The sequence below is a fragment of the Eleginops maclovinus genome, chromosome 17, assembly GCF_036324505.1.
Source record: "Eleginops maclovinus isolate JMC-PN-2008 ecotype Puerto Natales chromosome 17, JC_Emac_rtc_rv5, whole genome shotgun sequence".
NCBI classification, from domain to species: Eukaryota; Metazoa; Chordata; class Actinopteri; order Perciformes; family Eleginopidae; genus Eleginops; species Eleginops maclovinus.
The window spans coordinates 1905668-1928208 of NC_086365.1; the positions used below are offsets into that span (position 1 = coordinate 1905668).

At 40.5% G+C, this 22541-nt stretch overlaps 1 protein-coding gene across 1 annotated transcript in view; it reads left to right on the forward strand.

Moving 5' to 3' along the window:
- Nucleotides 1-10416, forward strand: part of LOC134878972 (synapsin-3-like) — a 125043-nt gene extending 114627 nt beyond the window's left edge. Inside the window, exons 11-14 of the mRNA XM_063905166.1 lie at nucleotides 3692-3823; nucleotides 4760-4778; nucleotides 4885-5041; nucleotides 5144-10416. Of these exons, the coding sequence (XP_063761236.1) occupies nucleotides 3692-3823; nucleotides 4760-4778; nucleotides 4885-5041; nucleotides 5144-5267 (432 nt within the window). The 3' untranslated portion in view covers nucleotides 5268-10416. The remainder of the gene's footprint in view (nucleotides 1-3691; nucleotides 3824-4759; nucleotides 4779-4884; nucleotides 5042-5143) is intronic.
- The last annotated feature ends 12125 nt before the right edge of the window (nucleotides 10417-22541 follow it).

The following is a 22541-nucleotide window of genomic DNA, read 5'->3' on the forward strand; positions in this document are numbered from 1 at the left end:
CAGAGAGCCGCTGTGGCTGCAGACTTGTTATGGAAAGGTTTCCATGTGATGCAGGTTGGTATGATGTGACATCACAAGGAGTAGGATTCCACTTACATAACTTTAATGTCATAACATTAAATCCACAGCATTACAGCACAATGAGTCTGGTATTGTTCTTAAGATAAATGTTGTAGCTTTACAAGTATCGCTATTTAATGCTATTGTACTTAGCATACTCAATTTCATAAACTCAGATAAACTATCCATTGTCTGTTATTTTAAATCTTTTACCACTTTAAGTTATTCACAATTATAATGAGGCTAGCGAGAGCAAATGCTAGAGCTCAGGAACACCTCCCTGTGCCCACCTCTGTCCCGCACCATCACTCAGGCTGAGCACACTTCACATGTTGTACTGTGTGGACTTTCCCATGCAGTGGGTACATTGTGCAGACAGAACACTGTGCAGCTCAATAAAATCGACAATAACACCTCTATGTTCCCGTGCTGAGAGGCCGATGCAGCTGCAGTCTTCTGCTGGATGACTCTGTGTCCTTATAAATCAGCAGGGTGGATCCCACCGCACGCCGTTTGAAGTGGGGCATGGCGCTCTGTAGCAGGCTCGGCTTCATCCCTGTGGTAATGACTCAACTGGCCAAAACACCGTGCCACGCCCCACCTCACCACCAAACCCTGGCCCAGAGGCTGGCTTTACACAGGGGAAGGAAGGACTTTAAGCGTTCTCTGCTATGGGTAGTGGTTGTGTTTAGAACAGGGTGAACCTTAATCACACACTCTTCTGAAAAACAACGAGAAGAAAGTAGGAGACCATGGCACATTGAAACACAGTTTGCATTCACTCTGGATTCATGTCTTTCTAGCATGCATGAAACAGTCCGTTATTTCACTTTGAGGGCTGACGTGTTCCACATGAAGCATGTAGGGAGAGGGTTCAGCATTAGGAAGGTTTCTCAAAAGGAGTCATGGATGGTTTGGCTGGCTCATACCAAAATCTGTCATCTTTTATTGGATGACACTTTTATAAACTTCGCAGAGTATATAAAAAACACGCAATTGTACATACTGTAGCAGAGGATAAGAACATACTTTAATCTGACCTTAAGTAGTTCTAGGATCTTTGGCTTAAACCCGCCCACTCCATTACTGTTAATTCTCACTCAGCTCAGAAGGAGGTCAACAGGAATATGGTCTTACCATCAAAAAGCAGTCCATTTAAAGCACACCTTTAAATAGTGTGACACTAGCAACATAAGATCCCTGGCTTGATAAAGTCTTTGTGTACATCATTAGGTCACATGATATTAGTCACATGATTTATGTGTTTGCTGCTATTTACTGTGCATGTTAACAGCAGATGGAAGGAGCATTAGCCATTGTGCAACTTCAAAACAAGTAAAACCTCAAAACGTAGCTTTATGGACACAAACAACATGTTTTGTTAAAGACAACCAAACTACTTGGTCATTTTAAAGAAAGAGTTGTAGATTGGGTTAAAATAACTCGATTTGTTAAGTGTGAGGGTGTGAACACAAAGACAACAACATAATATTGGTTTCATAAGGGAGGCAAACACCATCCATAACATTACATTTCATTTAGCTGACACTTTTATCCAAAGCAACTTACAATAAGTGCAATAAACATAGAGAATCAAACTCCGAACAACAAGGAAAGTGCAGATATATTCATTTCGAAACAAGTCCTACCATTGCAAGAGCTGTTGAATCTGTTACAAGGCCTAAGCTAACTCTATAAGTGCTTTTATTTACAATAATTGAATGGCCAAGAAGCAATCGAACAGAAGGAAGATCTGTAGAGTTTCTGTGGTCCTGATGTCAATGGGGAGCTCACCAATCAGGAGCAAGGATAGCAAACTGGCGTGTTTTTGAGGGGTGCCTGGGTCCCACTCGCAGAGTTGCAAGCCGATTGGCTGACGTCGAGCGAAATGCACCTGATGGAGTGTATGGTTTAACCGAGGCCTGGATGTAGGAAGGGGCTGATCCCTCACAGCTCGGTAGGCCAGTACCATGTCTTGAAGCAGATTCTGGCAGCCATTGAAGGGAGTGGAGGAGAGGAGTGGTCTGGGAGAACTGGGGGTCGGGTTGCAGCATCCTGAATTAGCTGTAGAGGTCGGATGGCGTTTGCAGGTAGACCAGCCAGGAGGGGGTTGCAGTACTAGAGACGTGAGAGGACCAGAGCCTGGACCAGGACCTGCGTTGCCTCCTGGGACAGCAGGGCACGTATCCTCCTGATGTTGTAGAGTGTATCTGCAGGATCGGGGTGTAGCAGCGATGTTAGGATAGTAGAGCGTCCAGGGACACCCCCAGGTTCCTTGTAGGAACCATTACCTCTGACCCCCACCCACTATGGAGTTTGACTATTTCTATGCCGTCACCTGAAAAAGGTTGGTGTCCTTTTCTGTTATTCTTTCTCTCAGTGATCAGGAGTGTGAATAGATCATTAAATTACTAGATTGTAGCAGGCCCATTCTGACCCACATGTATAGGGCTGATAACCACTGATAAAGCCTATTTAACAGGCTGACATTCAACCATGATTATGTCCAAACCAGTCTGATGAATTGCTCTGGAGGGAGACATTGAATAATTTAATTGATGTCCCTAATAAACAAGAAGAAAAGGGGAATACCGTTCAGGGTGTTTGGATCCCTGCACTCAGCTTGGTGTGTATGCATGCCCGTCGCTGTGTTTACAGCCTGTGGGCGAGGCGCGGTGCAGCAGCATCCACCACCCAGGCCTTTGTAACCCGGCCAGCAGAGCCAGCAGTCACACTCTCTGCTGTTTGTTTTTGTCCCGGAGAGGAGGACGTCAGCTCTCTGAAGCCCATGTGCTCTGTGGTTCTGCAGAACACGTGTGTGTGCATGTGAGCTCAAGCGCTGGGATCTTTTTATTTGAGGTTAGTTATTAGTGTATGGCGATGGATGTGGTCTGGGCTTCCACATCATACCCGGAGCAATTCCATATTTACAGATGGTGTCACTTTTCATCTGCTGCTCTCTGCAAAATCGAAGTTTTACCCAACAGAGGATGGCACAGAACAGCTGTCAGTTTAAGAGATTAGATTTAGAAATATTGTACGTACTGTCAATCAAGCTACGACTCATCTCCAGCTGCTCATGGAGAGGAAACTATTAAAAGTACACATTCTGATACGATATCAGAGGATTTGAAAGTAAATACAGTACACGTTTTATCCTATTCTGCCCTGTTTGTGTCAGTGTTGTGTCCATCTGCATGCTCTCAGACCTCTCATTAGAAACTGCCCTGTCGTGTTTGCTGCAGCTCTATTGGAGGATTCAGGAGGATGGATCCAGTACAAGGGGATTTCTGAGATTACAGTGCATGGGAACAAACAGAGAAGTCAGTGTCATGCTCAGTGCATCCGGCACTAAATCATATTAAAGGCCAGTCGAGTGTTTCATAGCTTATAATGTCAGACCTCAACAATGGCAAATGACTGTGGGGAGTATTGTTGTGTGTGTGATCTGTGTAATTTAACTCATTATTGCTGGGAGACCACGGAGTCCACCAGGACTGACATCTGCAGCTAATCTTCCCAATAACAGATCAGATACTGCCCTCTGGTGGAGAGTAAAGGAGTTTCACTTCATTAGTTTTAATATAGAAAGCATTCAGGACCCTGATTGGCTGTTTTTGTGTGTGTGCAGGTGATGGACAGCTCCATGCCTCTGATTGGTGAGCACGTGGAGGAGGACAGACAGCTGATCACAGAGCTGGTCATGAACAAGATGGCCCAGGTGCTGCTGGGAGTCTCCACTCCTCAGCCCTCCGCTGTCAAGGTACATCAGAATATAAATCACACCAGCCCAGCTTCAGCTGAAAGGAAACATGAAATAGAAAACACTTTTCAGACCCCTGGATATTTTAATACAGCCCTCAATTCCAGTAGAACTCCCGGCTGTATTCATGAAGCTACCACTGAGGTTTATTGTATTTTCAGTCTTGTTTAAACTTGGCCCTCTCAACATGCTGGCACAAAAAATAGGTACCAAGGCCAGAGAACCCTTCTCAAATGACTGCTGCTTTATCAGATCAACTCAACCTGGCCTTCAGTAACGAAAGAAGATTAGGATCACATCTGGTAAAAAACATTTTTGAGATCTGACCAAAAGTTAAAACAAAATATTCTGAGATTACAGTCAATATTTTTGGGAAACTGACTGCTTTCTCTAAAATGTTGATATTTTTTACAGAGTTGTGACTTTAAACTCAGAACTCAAAATAAAATTAATATTTAGTTCGATCTGAAAAAAAAAGAATCCTTAAATGGCCCTAATGTTCTTTCTTATTTAGTTAAACTGTAAAATGCATAAAAGCTAATCTGGGGTTAGTTGATGACGGTTCATAAGGTAAGAGTGTTTTTTTCACTAAGTAAAGTTAAGTGCAGTAGTGGAGTGTATTTAAATGTGTCAGCATTATATTAATTTAATTTAAATGGGTTTTTTAAAGCATTCATGTTCACTCAAACTATAATTGAAAAATATAATTGAACCACCAATAAATGCTGCTCTCTTATCTGCTTTACTTACTACATATCTTATAATGCTACAGTTGAATAGGCTACTCACACCGAGAAATATGAATTTTGAAGGTATTGTTTGCATTTGTACATGTAGTGTTTAAGTGAAGCAGACTGTGAGGTACATCACCATTAACTACAACATTTTAACCCGCATTCACTGTACTGATACCCCTATATCATTCTTCATCCACAGACCACTCAGCCCAGACGAGGTAGGATATGTATCTACTTTGTTTATTACGGCAACAGAGTTCTGTCTACAGCAGTGTGAGTAAAAGTCAAACCAGTTGACATGTAAACGTTGTGTTTTCACAGCAGGGGGACAACGATCCGCTTCCGCTTCTCCTTCTCAGTCGGCCCAGGGCTCCCCTCAGAGAGCCCGATCAGCCAGCACCTCCCCCAGCCAGGCCTTCCAGCCTGGGCCCATCCCTGCCGCCTCCGGGCCCGGAGCTCCGAAACAGTCCCCCCATCTGAAGTAAGTCCCTGACAGCGCACCAGCATCCATGAAAGCAGAAGTAGAAGACACCAAATTGTTTCTTAACTGTTTCTTCTAACCACTGTTCTTTTCACTGTGCAGCAAATCCCAGTCGCTGACCAACACCTTCACCGAGACGCTACGAGGAAGCGTGACCGACGACGAGGCCAAGGCTGAGACCATCCGCAGCCTCCGACAGTCTTTCGCCAGCCTCTTCTCCGACTGAACCCCCCTTCCCCCTCACCACCCAAAAAAAGCTTCTTCTTTCTGTCTGTTGTCAGGTTTGGGGAAAAAAAACCCGACTGGTAAATCTCTAATGGAGTGTCCCTGCTCCTCAGAGCCTCAGCTTCCTGTTCCTTCTCTCTCCTTCTCAATATTGTGAAGTTTAACACCTGGTGCAACCCGCTGTCGTCAGATCAATCACTCATCTATCACTAGAAAGGCCAACAGATACTGGGGGCTGACACGAAGGCTAAGATCCACATCTGCCACAGTGCAGAATCAAACTCAGCTTGATGATTAACACATACAGAAAATAGATCAATACAAGCCTCGATCCAGCTGTACAATTGCTGAGCCTTTTCCCTCCTTATATCCATAATAATTTCAATAGAACAGTACTGATGTGAATGCCCCCTAGGATTAGGACAGCAGTCAGCTGATGCTTTGTCCTTTCTAGTGGTAAATAATTATAGTAAATAATCATAACGTAGCTCATCATGTTTGGTATCTAGAGTCGTTATTCTACATTCTGTTTGTCCAACCAGTGAAACTGTTCTTTATTGCATTATGTTTTATCGGTTTGAATATATATTTATTTATGAAATGAAATTAATTCTTATTATTTTAACTGACTCACAGCTTCCACACTGTTTGCGGATGTATACGGCAATATTCTTATCTGAAGCTGTTCCGGTTAACTCATGACCAACTGAATCCTCACGGTTCACCAGCGACTTTGAGCATCTTCCAAGCAGCCACATTTCAGACATCCATGTGCTGTAGACACACATTGGCTTACGTTGTGACTCCACATTACCAAAGTACTTTTTAATAAAAAAATAAAGAGAAGCCCCCATGCACTGGGTCAAGAAAACAATCCCACAGCGAAGTATCCTTTGAGCTTGTGATTTCACAAGGTGCAAAAAGCTGACCTGGCTTACAGCCACCGTCTTCCACCGCAGCGCAGATCTTCCCCTGCTGCTCCTCTTTCTCCAAATGCTCCGTGTAATGTTTCGTGCTTTGTGAATAGCAACGTCGTGTATTTTCTGCAGGGGATTTGTAACATAACTACTGCTGTGTGTTTAAAGGCGAACTGTGAGGATGTGATACTTTGATACTTTTAATGTGCTTACATTTCCACTGAGATGGAAACACATGTAGTCGTGGAACATTCCATCATATATCTATATTATCCTTTTTCTCTACATTCGATAATCATTCATTATCATCATGCAAATTATTGCAAAATACTCTGTCTTTATATGGCGTACAGTAGGTATCCAAAACAGGAAATTGTATAAGTATAAGCAGTTTTTAAATTCCAGTGTCCTTTAACTGCTTTAAAGATGGCCAAATGATCTTGAAGTGTACCATCTGAATCTCACTTCCCTAATAATTAGCACTAAATCAAACCTTTTACAAGGCATGTTTTTTCTTCTTCAAGGATGTCATTAGAACGCCTACGTAAAAGGTTGTTAACAAGCTGATTATTTCCAGAGTAATTGCTTGTTACATCCCAGGTGTAACAGTTTGATGTTTACAGGAGACAAATACTCCAGCATACATGAATACAAATAAGATATTTGAGAACCTGTGAGCAGAGCCCGGCTGTTTAAATAGAGTTTTTGTTGATCATTTAATAGTAATAAATATGATGACAGTAATACAAATGAAATAATGATCATATTACATATGATGTGTGTGTGTGTGTGTGTGTGTGTGTGTGTGTGTGTGTGTGTGTGTGTGTGTGTGTGTGTGTGTGTGTGTGTGTGTGTGTGTGTGTGTGTGTGTGTGTGTGTGTGTGTGTGTGTGTGTGTGTGTTAAATTCAATAAGTAAATAGGCCATAATGATTATTAAGAATACTACCACAAAAAGGAACTTCCCATTACTGCAATAATCTAGTTCAAATAAGATTTTATTTGCTTTTTTCAGTCTCACAAAAACGATGTGTTCATTGAGCCTAAAAAGCATTTGTGTGTTAGCTTAACAAAACACACACTACTGTGATTCTAGTCAGTGGATGGAGCCACAGAATCACAGTAGTTGACAAGGTGATTGACCGTCAGCTAAGCCCCACCCTCTTAGTACCCGTTGCTACCTGTCAGGTCTCTACTCCTGCCTGGTAAATATGCTGTTCACAATGATAAAGTTAACAGTTTTACACTCATTTGTACTGTCTTTTGGGTCCTTAAGTAAGCCTAAGCTTTTCAATGAAATTACATTTCATGGCTGAGTAAGCTAGCTCTATTAGCTCAGAATGCCGCCTCTATCAGAATTTAAAAGTTGTAAAAGCAAGTAAGTAAACATGTTTAACCTTAAAATACGGTACCAGACGGACATTACGATTCAAATCAACGTTTCAAGACGGTTAGCAGCATCCATGTTTATGTACACCCCAGTCATGAAAACCTTTGTAGTGGGCACATACCAACAAGCTACACATACTTGCGACAATTCAAGAACTCCTTGAGTCTTAGGTATTAAAGCATACAGAGCCATAGTAACGCTATGCTTTATCCACACACTTTTGTCAGTTTAATGTAGAACAGTGACATCTATAGCTGGATAAGTGACATTTCGTTTGGCTTATTTTCTGTAACAGTGTAGCATTAAAGCATGGGGGAATTATCAAGTCAGCTAGCTGCTGGGCAACTTGCTAGTTAGCTGGAGGACATGCTATGTTTATTTACTTAGAGCAGATAAACACAATGTTTAATCGCCCTTAATTCCTTTTAGTTTGTGTATTTTCCTTTTAGGAATAACAAAAAAAAGACACAAAAATCGATATATATAAATATGTGGAGTTTTGCAGACCTGCTAAGCTAACATTGCTAAGCTAAGATTGGCAAATGCTGTCTAAGGGAGGGGTTTGATTAGCCTGCTCACCTTCCAAGAACAGGAAGTTTGAGCTAACAACACCGATTGTTATTCTGCTCGCTCTAAGGATTGTTTGTAAAAGCATCATTCTGATCTGCAGTCAGCTTTATCTCATCTTGTGTCCTTTTATTATCCCTTTTGCAAACGTTTCCTCACCTTTGGCAATGTGTCAAAATGGACCAAATGAGCATTTCGTTGTGAGACTACTTGAAGGTATAAATTATACTTTTTTTAAAATTTATTGTGAAGATGCCTACAACTTGGTTTGTAATAGCGCAGTGTTATAAGCCATAACTTAGCCACAAGGATTTACTATCGCTGCCACGCAATAATGGCTGTGATGATAAACTGATGTGTTAACCTGGATCACTGAGTCTGGTAACTTAGAGTACATCAGGAGGCCTTTGTTGCCCTGCAGAGGCAGTAACTGTGTTTGATTTAGGATTAAAAGCAAGAGGAATCACACCACATAGTTTAAATGTGTTTTTCTAGAACTTCTTTCAGATGAAAGAAAACTTTGATGTCACTTTCTAAGTTTTGTTGGATTTAAAATGCAGTTTAGGATCCAGATAATGCCATACCCATCTATTGGGTCAGATTCTAATCAATGACTATACGTCATATTATTTTAGTTTCTCACCGGTGCACATTTACATGTTTCACCACATTTATTTATTGGCAGATAAATTCTCTCATTCATTCAATATATCTTGACAGACCTGATACTTTTGATGTGACTCATTCGATCTGAGTTGTAAAGTTGGCTAGTAACTACCTCAAGTTCAGCAGTGCTCTGCAGAAACTGACTATAAGGTGGTAGTGCTGGACAGATTTTGTGAAAGGAGAACTCCATGTCAGTGCTGAGAAACGGGTTTAAAAATGTTCCCATGAAGGGATTCATTTTGAAATCCGTACTGTAGGTAAACTACAGTGCAGTGTCTGTGACATAACCCTAATGAGGATATAGACAGCATCCCATGTGTGTAGAAAGTTAACTGGACATTAAGGCCTTATTTCTTTCTTAAATAAGGGCTATTTAAATGTTCATACAGTCAATTTACATTTGTTATAAATATCTGCTGACTCGTAGACGTTTCTTTGCCAATGTTAATCTTCTAGGAAAGTATTTAAGGGGCTCACTGGCATCACGTGACACAGCTTAAATATCTTGATTTAGCTACTAAGAAAATTGGTTTAAATCCTCACACTTTTTCTGGGGGCTTTGGACTCATTAAGAGGGCAAATATCCCAAAGGTCTTTGATTTGATTTATAGGTGTTAGATTTATTTAATTTCCAAACAATAAAGATTCGCAGAGTTTAACTTTTTTCAATTTAGTTTAACTAAACCTGCCATTTGTAGTCAGTGGTATACACTGTACCAATTGGGTCCTACTTCTAATTTGTGCCACAGGGCCCTCCAGCAGGTTTATCTGGCCCTGGTACTTACATTTAGTTTTTTTCAACCAACATGTGGTAGTCATAGGAAGGCCATGTTTAGAAGAATACTTTTCAACCAGAAGATGAAATGTCTTTGAAATGGACTTCTTTACTTGTCTTATCTTTTATATGACTGGCAGATTTCCCTGGCTAAACAGCGACCAGGCTTCCTCACTGAAAACTAATACCTTCCTAATTTATCTTCAAAAAGCTGCCGTTGATGTCACAGATGCTGCACTCATTGTCAAGTGTGCTCATTTCACCCAGAATCTTTGAGACAGAGTTGCATCACTTCACCCCATCTTTTCATTTCCCTCATTATTTCAGTTAAATGGCACATGCAATACTCTGTTTTAAAATACTTTTCTCAGACAATATATGTTTGAATCTGTGATCAACTGTGTTTTAAACGAATACACAACCTATCACTGAATGAAATATGCAGCAACAGAGACTTGCCATTACGTACAGTGAATACTGCAAGGAAAACCAAGTCCACTTTAAATGTGGCATCTGTAAAGAGATATAAAGTCATTGCTCGGGTTTATTTGCCGATGTTTCAGTCCACTGTGTCCCTTCCTCTCTGCTGAATGGTGGGTGGTATTGTAGGGTATTTAAGCGTGTTATTGTCCAGTATATCGGTGTAAATGTGGCATGAAAACCAACCCCTCCTGTGTGCCTCAGGTGTGTACATTTGGTCGTCATGTGATTTTAATGTCTGGCTGCTTATTTGTGAGACGGGTGATGCATCTCATGTGTTTCTGTAATTTATAATTATAAAGATAATTTTGTTTTCTGTATTTATGTTCTTCTGTCTGAAAATCAAGAATTCTGTTATTAAAGGTAACAACTTTTATTACACCTGTGGTTCATTCCAGTTTCTGTAAGTCCTCCACCACGATCCATCAGAGGATTTGAAGGGTTTTCTCCTTTTATGGTCGTTCTAACAGATGTTCTGGCTCTTATTCTACTTTTAAAAAGTCCTGTTTGAATCACGCAACTTGCAGAATATGTGGTGATAATCTCAAAATCCCTTCATCTTGGAAAACGAACATATTTAATTTATGCTGGCATGAAGCTTGGGGTGTTAAAAGCAGACTGGCAACACAAGGCCATGGGGAGTGGGGGGGACCTGCTGCCTTTAGTCTGCTGCCCACTCAATGTCAGGCTTTCAAAGGACGTGTGTTAGGGATAATGTAACCGAGTTAATATGAAACATATTCAGACGGAGTATGTCACTGCATGCACACATTACTACTTCTCAAACAATGGCATCATCACATTGATATTTCTGAGAGGACTTCATGTCTGAATGTGCCCATAGAGTTTACTGTGTTCCAAAGTTGCACCCCTTTAAAGAGGCCCTGTCTTTTCAGGGTGCTCCCTTTTCTGTAATGTGTTTTAGTGCATGTAAATGGTCTGCAAAGTCTAAAATCTGTGTGTTCCCTCCAGAGGGAGTGGGAGGGAGGGACTTGCCGGACACGCCCTCATTGGACTGCTTTGTTTATTTCAGTAACAAATTGTGATTCTATTGGCTAGTGAGTCAACACATCGTACGTGATGGACATCACTATGAGGTTGAATTATCACAACAGAGCCGGCCAACTAACCAATCAGAGCGGACTGGGCTCTGGTTTCAAGCGATTGCATCAACCCACCACTTGTAAATATGAAGCTCTCTCCAAAAAGATGTATTTTTGTTTAAATCAGCTTGGAAATAATCACATAAATGATACGAAGCCTGCGAGCTAGTTCAGACAGTCAACTCGAGCACCAATGATTACATTCTCACATAACACCCCTTGCCACTCTTATAACCAACCAAAGACATTCTCCTACATCTGCCACTCTATTTAAGTTGCCTCTCCATCGCTAATGCTGCCGCTGCTACTACTGCTGCTCACAGACTGGGCTCTGGTTTCAGACAGAGGGTGAAAAGAGGTGCTGCAGCGCAGGCAGAATAATAGGGCCCCATTAAAAGAGAATCTCTGACCCTATACAACGTGCTGAGCCCTCCTCACTGTCTTTACTGTGCTTCACATTTGTTTCCCGACCTGAGTCACGTGTTGCATACCAGGCCCCTGGCAGCCCGATGGTAATCTGCTGCCAGTGCCATTTCCAGCATTCTTAAGGTGGAATGTCCAATCTCTCATCTGCCGCAGGTCCGTGCCTGCAGCCTGTAAACTCTGAGAGTCCATCTCACAACAGTGCTTGTAAGAAATGATGTGTTGTTTCTCCTCATATCAAAGCTTGATGTTCTGTTTCAGGTAGAAATCACAAGTATAGATAGTTGTCACACAGTCCTAGAGTGTATTAATCAGACCACAAGGGGGCGTTGTCCTCCAAACATAACTTTCCCCCCTCACACCCACACTCACAGCCCTCTGTGACAACATCAGTCTGAGATCCAGCTGTTGACGGACAGATTCACCTGGAGAATAACACAATAAAAGTCCAACAACATAATCGTATGAGCAGAGTGCCTCTGCTTACCTTCACAATACAGACTTTATGGGAGTAAATTATACTCAGAAATATGGAACACTGCTCTCAGACTCACAGTTAAAGAAAAAGCTGCTTTTAAATCACACAACACCAACACTCACGATGATTGTTAATCCTACACAATCGTACTGATTGACCCACAGACAAATATCAGCCCTGAGTTTCTGTCAGTTGTACGGTGTGTTTCAGCATTTTTCAGAGCCTAGTTTTTGTTCTAACCACCGAACTGTTTAGGTTCAGTGTCATGGCTCTCATCACACTCTTTTGACAGCAGGCAGTTATCAGCAGAAAGTCTCTTATAAACACATCTGTCCTATCAAACAGCACTCTGTTAGTGAGGAGCTGGTGATGGACAGTCAAAGGCCCAGATACTGTTATCAGGAGTTAGCCCAACCAACTTCATAAGGGAACCAAACCTTTATCACAGCCTCTAGGGATCAATCATTGCATATGAGGGTTTAATCCAAACAGTTAGGCATGGTTGAACTTAAATAAATATAATACAACAGGAAGGATACAACGTTGCTTAGCAACAAGGAAAAGGGAATTTTTTTTCCAGGGGAAATAAAAATGGAATTATTTTTTTACACATAACACAAAGACATACTCAAGGTGTTTCTTTACTTGGACAGTGGCACGTTGAGATGCTTCTATGGAGGTAATTTCCTACCATAACTATACAAACAAACATGTTTTACAAATGCCCAGTGATTCACTAACAAACACAGTGTGTTTTACAAATACAAAACACCATCTATAAACTAATGCATTTTGTTTTGCAAATGAAAAACCTATCTATCAAACAAACACATTACATTTTTCTAGTAAATCGTGTTTCAGACACAAATACAGCGTACGTTTCACAAGTACAAAGCATTTTTTCTACGAGTACAAAAAAAGATCACGTGACCTTTGGCAGGAATATTCCAGGGTGGTTGTGCTGAGGAATTTCTCACAAATGTCCTGTTATTCTCCAGAGCAGCAGGAGGCGCTACTGAGTCCAAATAAGCGGAGGGGGTTAGAGAAGAGCCAGTAACAGCCCCTGATACCGATGACAGCGCTCTTTCTAGCGATCCAATACCAGACTAGATCAACACTTTGAGAAAACAACAAGTGAGTTTGTTGTTTTTCTGGTAAAAAAAAAATCTAATGTTAAATAAACAGCAGAAGCTAGCTAACAACAAGCTAGGCTAATTTTCATTTTGTTTCCGTAGGAGTTCATATCGTCCTACTTATCAAACAGTCACTTGTGGAGTTTTCACCATAAACAACAACCTCACTTTTTGGCATTTTCTTTTCAGCAACACAGACACATAATCCACCAGGGAAGAAATACCAATAAATACAACAAAGTCACAATCAAAAAGTAATACTTAAATGAATCAAATGTGGTTGACAGTGAGCTCACTGTCAGCATAATTCCAAAGAGAACTACACAAATTATTACGAACAATGTAAATGGACATGTGAAATTGTCAAAAGGCTTAAGCATTACGTCACAATGCTGGTAGACAAGAAGCTACATCACATCCATTCATATCTAGCAATATATATTGACAAAGTCCTTTCCAAAAACTGTAAGAATTTCCCCCGTATTTTATTAAAGATGGCAGACTTTCATTTTAAAGCATAGGTTAGTTAATTAATTAATTTAAAGGCCAGACAATGAGAGATATTTAACATATTGTTAAATCTACTCTGGTATCGGATCGCTAGAAAGACCGCTGTCATTAGACTGGCAGGGGCTGTTCCTTACTCTGCTATAACCCCCTCTGTTTAAATGGACTCAGTAGCGCCCTCTGCTGCTGTGGAGACTCACTCAGGACATTAGTGAGAAAATCCTCAGCACAACCACGGCGGAATATTCCTGCCAGAAGTCACATGATCTTTTTTTAAAACTTTTTTTGTAGAAAAAAAGTTTTGTAAATCTATTCTCTATTTTTGTCTGAAACATGATTTACTAGTTTGTTTGATAGATACGTTTTTTTTTATTTGCAAAACAAAATGCATTAGTTTTTAGATGGTGTTTTGTATTTGTATTTGTGTTTATTCCTGACTCATTGGGAATTTGTAAAGCATGTTCAGTTTGTTTGTATAGTTATGGCAGGATAATAGCTCCATACGCTTTAGTATGTCAAAGGCAGAACAATGATGCTGAAGGCATTATGGGTAGAGTAGTTCTACAAGTAGCCTATAGATCTATGGTATTGACGCATTATTTTAAATATTCAGGTCATGTTTAAAACACGTTATAGATCCCTGGTTGCATAAGTAATTTTTTGGTGTGTATAAGTATATACTCACACAAAAATATATAAGTGTGTGTGTGTGTGTGTGTGTGTGTGTGTGTGTGTGTGTGTGTGTGTGTGTGTGTGTGTGTGTGTGTGTGTGTGTGTGTCAGACCTACCTACTGTACTGTACAGCGCCGTAGTGAGCACAGTGAGTATTTCTAAACCAAGAAAAAGCCTTGGTTGTTATAGCAACTGCAACGCTTCACAGAGCACAAGATGTAGAGATCAGGAGGAAATCCTCTGCTGCGTTTCTGCTCTTCTTCGTATTTATACTGCTGTCCCATTATGTTATTGTTGACATGAAGGTATTGAAACTGACACGAACACACTAGCTACACTATTTGTATGGTAGTGAAGTAGGTCCAAAGGAAACTCCATGTGAATTCAGTTCGTACACATAGTGCCGGTTCAGAACATAACCTCAGAGACATACAGCTTTGGAGAAACTAGAGACAACCACTCAAATTTTTCTTAAATCTCAATCTGTACATGTATGGCAGCCATTTAATTCCAGTGTCTGTTGAATTCTAACACAGAGAAATGTTGTCAGTAGTTTATAGAATTTTGAAAAATGAAGAAATGCTTGCCTATAAATAGTAAAACCAGAGAAACTGATGAGGGTGCAGTGGTCTCTTCATTTTTTCCAGAGCAACACATCAGCACTGAAGGCTAAAACAATCTCCACGGCTGCTATAGGTAAAGAAAAACGTTTTTGTATTTTTTTAAATGAATTTAGGGTCTTATTTACACTCGAGTAAGCAGCAATTCAATATTTCAATGTTGTTTCAATCCAGATTCAAAATATGTTAGACTAAATTTAGACTAATTAAATTCCACGCACCTATCATAATATAATCCACGATAGCTGCCTTTAATCCGAGCGAACTCATCTACGTAACCTTTTGCAACTAGCCACTTTATCGTTTAAAGTCCAGCCCACCTTAAGTGAGCCTGAGCCGAAACTTGTTGCTAACTTCCAGGCTAACACTTTTAGCACGTGGCAAACAACACACAGGACCTTCGGCTGGGAAATAATCTTATTCAGTTATCTTATTTTATTATTAGATAGGTATTCAACTAATATCACTAGCACGTCTGTCAGATACAGTGGGGCAAAAAAGTATTTAGTCAGCCACCAATTGTGCAAGTTCTCCCATTTAAAAAGATGAGAGAGGCCTGTAATTTTATCATAGGTATACCTCAACTATGAGAGACAAACTGAGAAAAACAAATCCAGGAAATCACATTGTAGGATTTTTAAAGAATTTATTTTCAAATGATTGTGGAAAATAAGTATTTGGTCAATAACAAAAGTTCATCTCAATACTTTGTTATATACCCTTTGTTGACAATGACAGAGGTCAAACGTTTTCTGTAAGTCTTCACAAGGTTTCCACACTGTTGCTGGTATTTTGGCCCATTCCTCCATGCAGATCTCCTCTAAAGCAGTGATGTTTTGGGGCTGTCACTGGGCAACACAGACTTTCAACTCCCTCCAAAGATTTTCTATGGGGTTGAGATCTGGAGACTGGCTAGGCCACTCCAGGACCTTGAAATGCTTCTTACGAAGCCACTCCTTCGTTGCCCTGGCGGTGTGTTTGGGATCATTGTCATGCTGAAAGACCCAGCCACGCTTCATCTTCAGTGCCCTTGCTGATGGAAGGAGGTTTTCACTCAAAATCTCACGATACATGGCCCCATTCATTCTTTCCTTTACACGGATCAGACGTCCTGGTCCCTTTGCAGAAAAACAGCCCCAAAGCATGATGTTTCCACCCCCATGCTTCACAGTAGGTATGGTGTTCTTTGGATGCAACTCTGCACTCTTTCTCCTCCAAACACGACGAGTTGAGTTTTTACCAAAAAGTTCTATTTTGGTTTCATCTGACCATATGACATTCTCCCAATCCTCTTCTGGATCATCCAAATGCCCTCTAGCAAACTTCCGACGGGCCTGGACGTGTACTGGCTTAAGCAGGGGGACACGTCTGGAACTGCAGGATTTAAGTCCCTGGCGGCGTAGTGTGTTACTGATGGTAGCCTCTGTTACTTTGGTCCCAGCTCTCTGCAGGTCATTCACTAGGTCCCCCCGTGTGATTCTGGGATTTTTGCTCACCGTTCTTGTGATCATTTTGACCCCGACGGGGTGAGATCTTGTGTGGAGCCCCAGATCGAGGGAGATTAGCAGTGGTCTTGTATGTCTTCCATTTTCTAATAATTGCTCCCACAGTTGATTTCTTCACACCAAGCTGCTTACCTATTGCAGATTCAGTTTTCCCAGCCTGGTGCAGGTCTACAATTTTGTCTCTGGTCTCCTTTGACAGCTCTTTGGTCTTGGCCATAGTGGAGTTTGGAGTATGACTGTTTGAGGTTGTGGACAGGTGTCTTTTATACTGATAACGAGTTCAAAAAGGTGCCATTAATACAGGTAACGAGTGGAGGACAGAGGAGCCTCTTAAAGAAGAAGGTACAGGTCTGTGAGAGCCAGAAATCTTGCTTGTTTGTAGGTGACCAAATACTTATTTTACCGAGGAATTTACCAATTAATTCATTAAAAATCCTACAATGTGATTTCCTGGATTTTCTTTTCTCATTCTGTCTCTCATAGTTGAGGTATACCTATGATAAAAATTACAGGCCTCTCTCATCTTTTTAAATGGGAGAACTTGCACAATTGGTGGCTGACTAAATACTTTTTTGCCCCACTGTATGTATTTACATCTATTGTATGATTAGCTAAGCATAAATACTTTAAGCTATGCTAACTGCATGCTGGCTCTTGATTTATATTTAGTTCCTATACATGCGTATTCTTTTCCTGTGGAGAAGGTGTGTATAAGAAAAGATGAATTTAGTTGGAGCCAAATGTAATCCACAGAGCTATCCACAACTCTTCGATAATGAAAGCCCTAATATCAACTGCCAATATCCTCTGCCAACACCTTCAGAATTGCTGAAAATGGTGACAATTGATATTTTTGTGTTTAGCTGTTTTAGAGGATATCATGAAGCCTTGTTCCAGTAAAATAAATCTAAATGGTATTTATTAAATATGAAGAAACGTAGTCTACTTGAAACAGGTGGCCCTTTCAGAGGGTTTTAACAGAGTCAGACATATTGGGTTTCACAATTTTGTAATCCTATTATTGCCATTCTGACAAGCTGGATGGATGTATAGGCCCCCAGAACATACATTTAGATTCAATGACTTGTCTAGGATAAAATATGAAGATAAAAAAATATATATTTTATCTTGAAAATTACACATTTCTAGTCACATGGGTTAGGCCCAAAATATATTAACGATCTCCTGCTAAATTATCAACCATCCAGGAGTCTCAGGTCTTCTGGGATGGGTCTGCTTTTTATCCCAAGAATCAAAACTAAACAAGTAGAAGCAGCGTTTAGCTTTTATGCAACCACTATTTGGAACAAACACCCAGAATCCTGCAGATTGGCTGCAACTCTTGTTATTTTTAAAACCAGCCTGAAAACATATCTTTTTACTGCTGCTTTTGATTGAGCTGTTCATATTTCACACTGCAGTGTGGTTTTTATTCATGTATTTTATACCTGTTGTGTTTGTCCCACTATCTTTGCTTCTTAATGGCTGTTTTTAAATGCCATTTTTATAATGTGTTTCTGCTGCATTTGCTTTTCAATGTTGTTTATTTTGTTCTGTAAAGCACTTTGAATTGCTGTGTGCTGAAAGGTGCTATATAAATAAACTTGCCTTGCCTTGCCTATTAAGGACATCTGATACACAAACTGTTGAGAAACCTTTTGTTGCAATGCTTTTGGGGTAATGTGTTTTTTTTCCATATATGCAGCCATCAAGATAACAGAAAAGGTTGCTTCCCAAATCTAACTAAGACATTTAAATCAAAAGGTTTTACAGTATAGCAGGAGAAATATGCTTATATCATTTCATTTTGATAGTCTTTTAAATTGTCTACCAGAAAGAGAAGAAGGGTTTTTTCAATGTAAACAGGACAATAACTGTAACAGTCTGGTGAAATACAAACACTTTTTAAGAATGTGATGACATTTTAAAGAGACATAATTATTATTCACTCATTCCTCTTCTAAAGCGGATGTACTGTATAGCACTTTGGAAATAACCTCCCCAAGTTCAAGTCAAACAGCGTGTCAGTGTGTCTCCAGCCACTCAGGGGGAAGAATGTGATGTTTGTGAGGGACGGGGCTGGAGAGGAGAGCCTGGGAGGGTCGGTGTGTTTACAGAGGAACGCTGCCCCTCTCTGCAGGACTTTCATTTACTTTCATTTCCTCTGCTAGGAAACTCATGCTGCCATTCTGCTGTTCTGCTCTGATTTATAGTGGAACATTTCATAAAGAATGTCCCTGTTTTGAGCTACCCAATAAGTTCATAACAAAGTTGCAGTACATGAGAACATCGAAAATCATTTCTATTGACTTCCTATGATTGACTTGTCCACAATAAATTATCTCCTGCTGTGTTTTTGTCTGTCAGTCAAAGAGCTCTCATGGTTATTTATGTATGTTTAAAAATCACTGTAGCTCATATTTTCCCCTTGGTAGCATGTCTAAACAGGACGTATGGGCATATCAGTCTCTGCGAGGATATGGGAATTATTTTGGCTCTGGAGATGCTGGTGTTCCTCCAGAGATGTGAGCAGCATCACCACTGAGAATTATTTTCAGCTCTGCATATTTTCCTCGGGCTGAGCACAAGGCTACAAAAAACTGGAAGTCAGATAACAGGATACTAACACGCACTCAGCTCAAGGACTGATGAGTAATACCCTCCACAAAGGGGGTGTTGTTTTTGTTTTCATTTGTTTGTGTAACTGTCAGCAGCAATAACACAGAATAGAGCCGGGCTCTGACAGAACTGTGCATCTGGCAACTTGTTGCACAGGCAATTTAACCTGGCTATGAATGGTCGGGTATTTTTTTAGGCTTAATTTGTTCAAGAAATATGTATAGTGAACAACCTTCCCAATGGTGGGCCTGGTTGTCAAACACTAAGGGGTTGGGTATTGGGTAACTGGGTACGAATAAAAAAAGAGGTCTTTGTTAAATCTTTCACTTTTAATGAATTGAAACAACCTTACAGATTGCCTGCTTTTAAAAAGAACATAAACAGGAAATCAAAATCAAAAGTGAGTCGGTAGTAAATCTGTTTTGTTGTGTAACTTTTGACATCGCACCTCAATATCAAGTATTTTACTCCTGAAAAGGCCATGTTGGTGACCTCTGACGCTAATTCTGAAAATATCAGTACCAACCAAAATAAATATTCTGAAAAAAAAAAAAAACAGTGTCCTTTTCAACTACTTTAAGCTTTTCACCTAATCACAAGTGCATCAGCATTTGAAGTTGATTGTTTTGTCATCCTCTGTTTCAACGGGAAACAATAAACTTGTTTGAAACAAGCTTACTATACACACTATGGCATGTTAACTATGGAGTCAACATTTAGTATGTGCCTTCTCACCACACAGTATGTGGATTGTGTGTGTCTGAAACTGCTTAGATGTACATTGTTAAGACTTGTGGAGTATGAGAAACAAGCATAATTCACTTAACTCAACTGCCCCACGATGCACTGCCTCTTGGAGCCATCAATCATGTGGTTTTGTAAGCAAGGCTAAGAGCCGCTAATATTCCACTTTAATATGTTTTCAGACAGGAAAGCATTTGTTCTGGAGAAGGTAACAGTGCATCAGCATGTGATTTGGAACACAGCCTGAAACTCATCTTTCTGTAAACATTGACAAGAATGTTATCCATTGTTTGCGGAGTTTTGGGCAGTGTATGTATGGTCACCACCGAATCTGGATTTGTAATCATCGGTCTTATTTCCACCTGCAGTTTTCCACTAAAATGCGATTTCTAAACCCTACTTAACTGGTGGAGACCAAACCAGAGAGAAGAGTTAAGCTTGGGCTGGCATTTGTTGGATGGGAAATGGGTGCCAATTTTTCTGTCTGATGATGTGTCAATAAGTGTGAGGGGATTATAAGTCGGTGCTTTGTTTTTAAATTGTTTACCTGCCAAAAGAATCTATGAATGCGTTGATGTTTTTGACTTAATCACAAAAAAATATGACATTGAGGGCATGCATATATTACATTGATAGTGTCAAAGCTGTCTTTTAGAGATTCTCTTAGAACGGGCAGGTATTACAGAGGGTTGAACTCCAGCGGTGTTAAAGCAGCTGGAGGGCAATCAGAGTGTGCAAGCTGCCTCCCCCCGCTGAGCGCCACCACATCACTCATCTCTATGTTGTGTGTCACACAGCAAGGCTTTCATCTTCTCATTACACCCATAAATTACTTCCTCATCATGACCTGTGCTGTTACGAACTGAAAGACAGTTTATACCTTAGTGCAGGGAGAACTTGGCCGTGTCCTTTACAGTCCTCAAGGTCAGGAGGAGGAGGAGCACTGTGGCTGTTTCCAGGGTTCTTATGGGATGTTTGCCTCTTTTAATTATCCGCCAGATAGCTGGGCCACTCCTTTCTGAAGAAAGCCGGGTTTTTTTTGGTTTCCTCTCCCTGAGTCAACAGTCTATTTGCAGTAACAGGGTGTATTTAGTGGGAGGCTTCCTTTCTTAAGATAGTGCTGTGACAACAGAGGTTTATATTTTATTGGCTACTGTATGGGGAAGGAAGAGAATCAGAGATTGAATTGGTTTTCATTTCAGGCATCAAGGCAATACAAATTCAACATTTAAAAGAATATTATTTTGAAGTCAGTGCACATTTTCTTCTGAGTTTTCTGTGTGTGTAAGAGACAACAAAAAGCATGTACAGGGTATTGTCCCCTTCAGGTTCTTACTTTGCCCCTTTAAAATTGACTTTGAAACAATGTCAAGCTTGATCTAATACTGATTCTTGTCTTCTAACTATTTACCTTACATAATACACTTCTATAGGCCACAGTTAGCCTAGCCTACAGTTAGTTAACATATAATCCATTTTTGTATTTATAAAGTGCTTTTCTAAAAACTCAAACACACTTTACAGAGGTACAATTTATCAAAACATAATGAGTAATATGAATATGTTTTTTCATATGCTAAACGTTTTTACTTTTGAACCAACCTGGTTTGTGAGTTGCCCTTTAATGTTTTATTCTGTAATAAATTTGAGGTGCACTTTTAGCTTTAGGTGCCTCCCTAGGGAGGTGTTCCAGGCCCGTCCAGCTGGGAGGAGACCTACGGACAGACCCAGGACCAAGTGGAGGGATTATACCTCACACTGGCTTGGGAGCGTCTTGAAGTCAGTTAGAGCTGGGTGATGTGGCCCTGGGAAAGGGAAAATTGGGGCCCTCTGCCGGAGCTGCTTCCTCAGCGACCCAACCCCGGATAAGCGTTTGAGGATAGGTGGATGGACTTTCAGGATCTGATGAGGTACGAAGCTTTGGAGATACATTTTGAAAACGTTATACTTTTACTTTATATATTTCTTCAGAATAGTGAAGTTCAGGCTCGGTTTCAACCAACTACATCCTAGTGTTACACTATGTCTCTGTAGGTAGGGGGGGGGGTTCTTTTAGAAGCCTGTGTGCCGAAGGGCCACTGTCTCATGACCAACATGCTGAAGCACAGGTTGTATGTAAGTCAACCAAATAATTATTATCACTTTTGGATTCAATGTAATAATTAGACATAAGGGCTGTTCAGTGTTAATTAATAAATACAACGGGCCGTACATTCTTTGTTAAAACGTCCAAAAATCACAGAACACCAATAGTTAACATATGTGTTGTGATGTCTACCTTTCCCCTTATTACAGCCAAACAAAAACACTGTATTCCTTGCTGTTTGGTTTTTGCACCTACATTTTGAAACATAAACACTGTTGTGATGGCCCTTAAGCCTCAGACCCAATTCCCTGGTTAGCCACTCTCCCTGATCAGGAAAGATGGCTGAAACCTTGGGTATGGTCGAATAGTCAGTTTAGCTTTGGAAGGTTCCTAACGGAGCAAAATGACCCGGAAGTACCTCAGTGGCAGCCATGATAAGAGCTGTTTGATTCTTTAGATGATGGGAAAGGAGCTTTGGAACTTCCTCTATAATCTCCTTTAGCTTAGGAAACACTGAATGTTCCTTTAAGAAAGGAAGGAGAAAATGCTGTCCAACAATGCCTTGCAACATTTTACATGTCACGGTATTTGG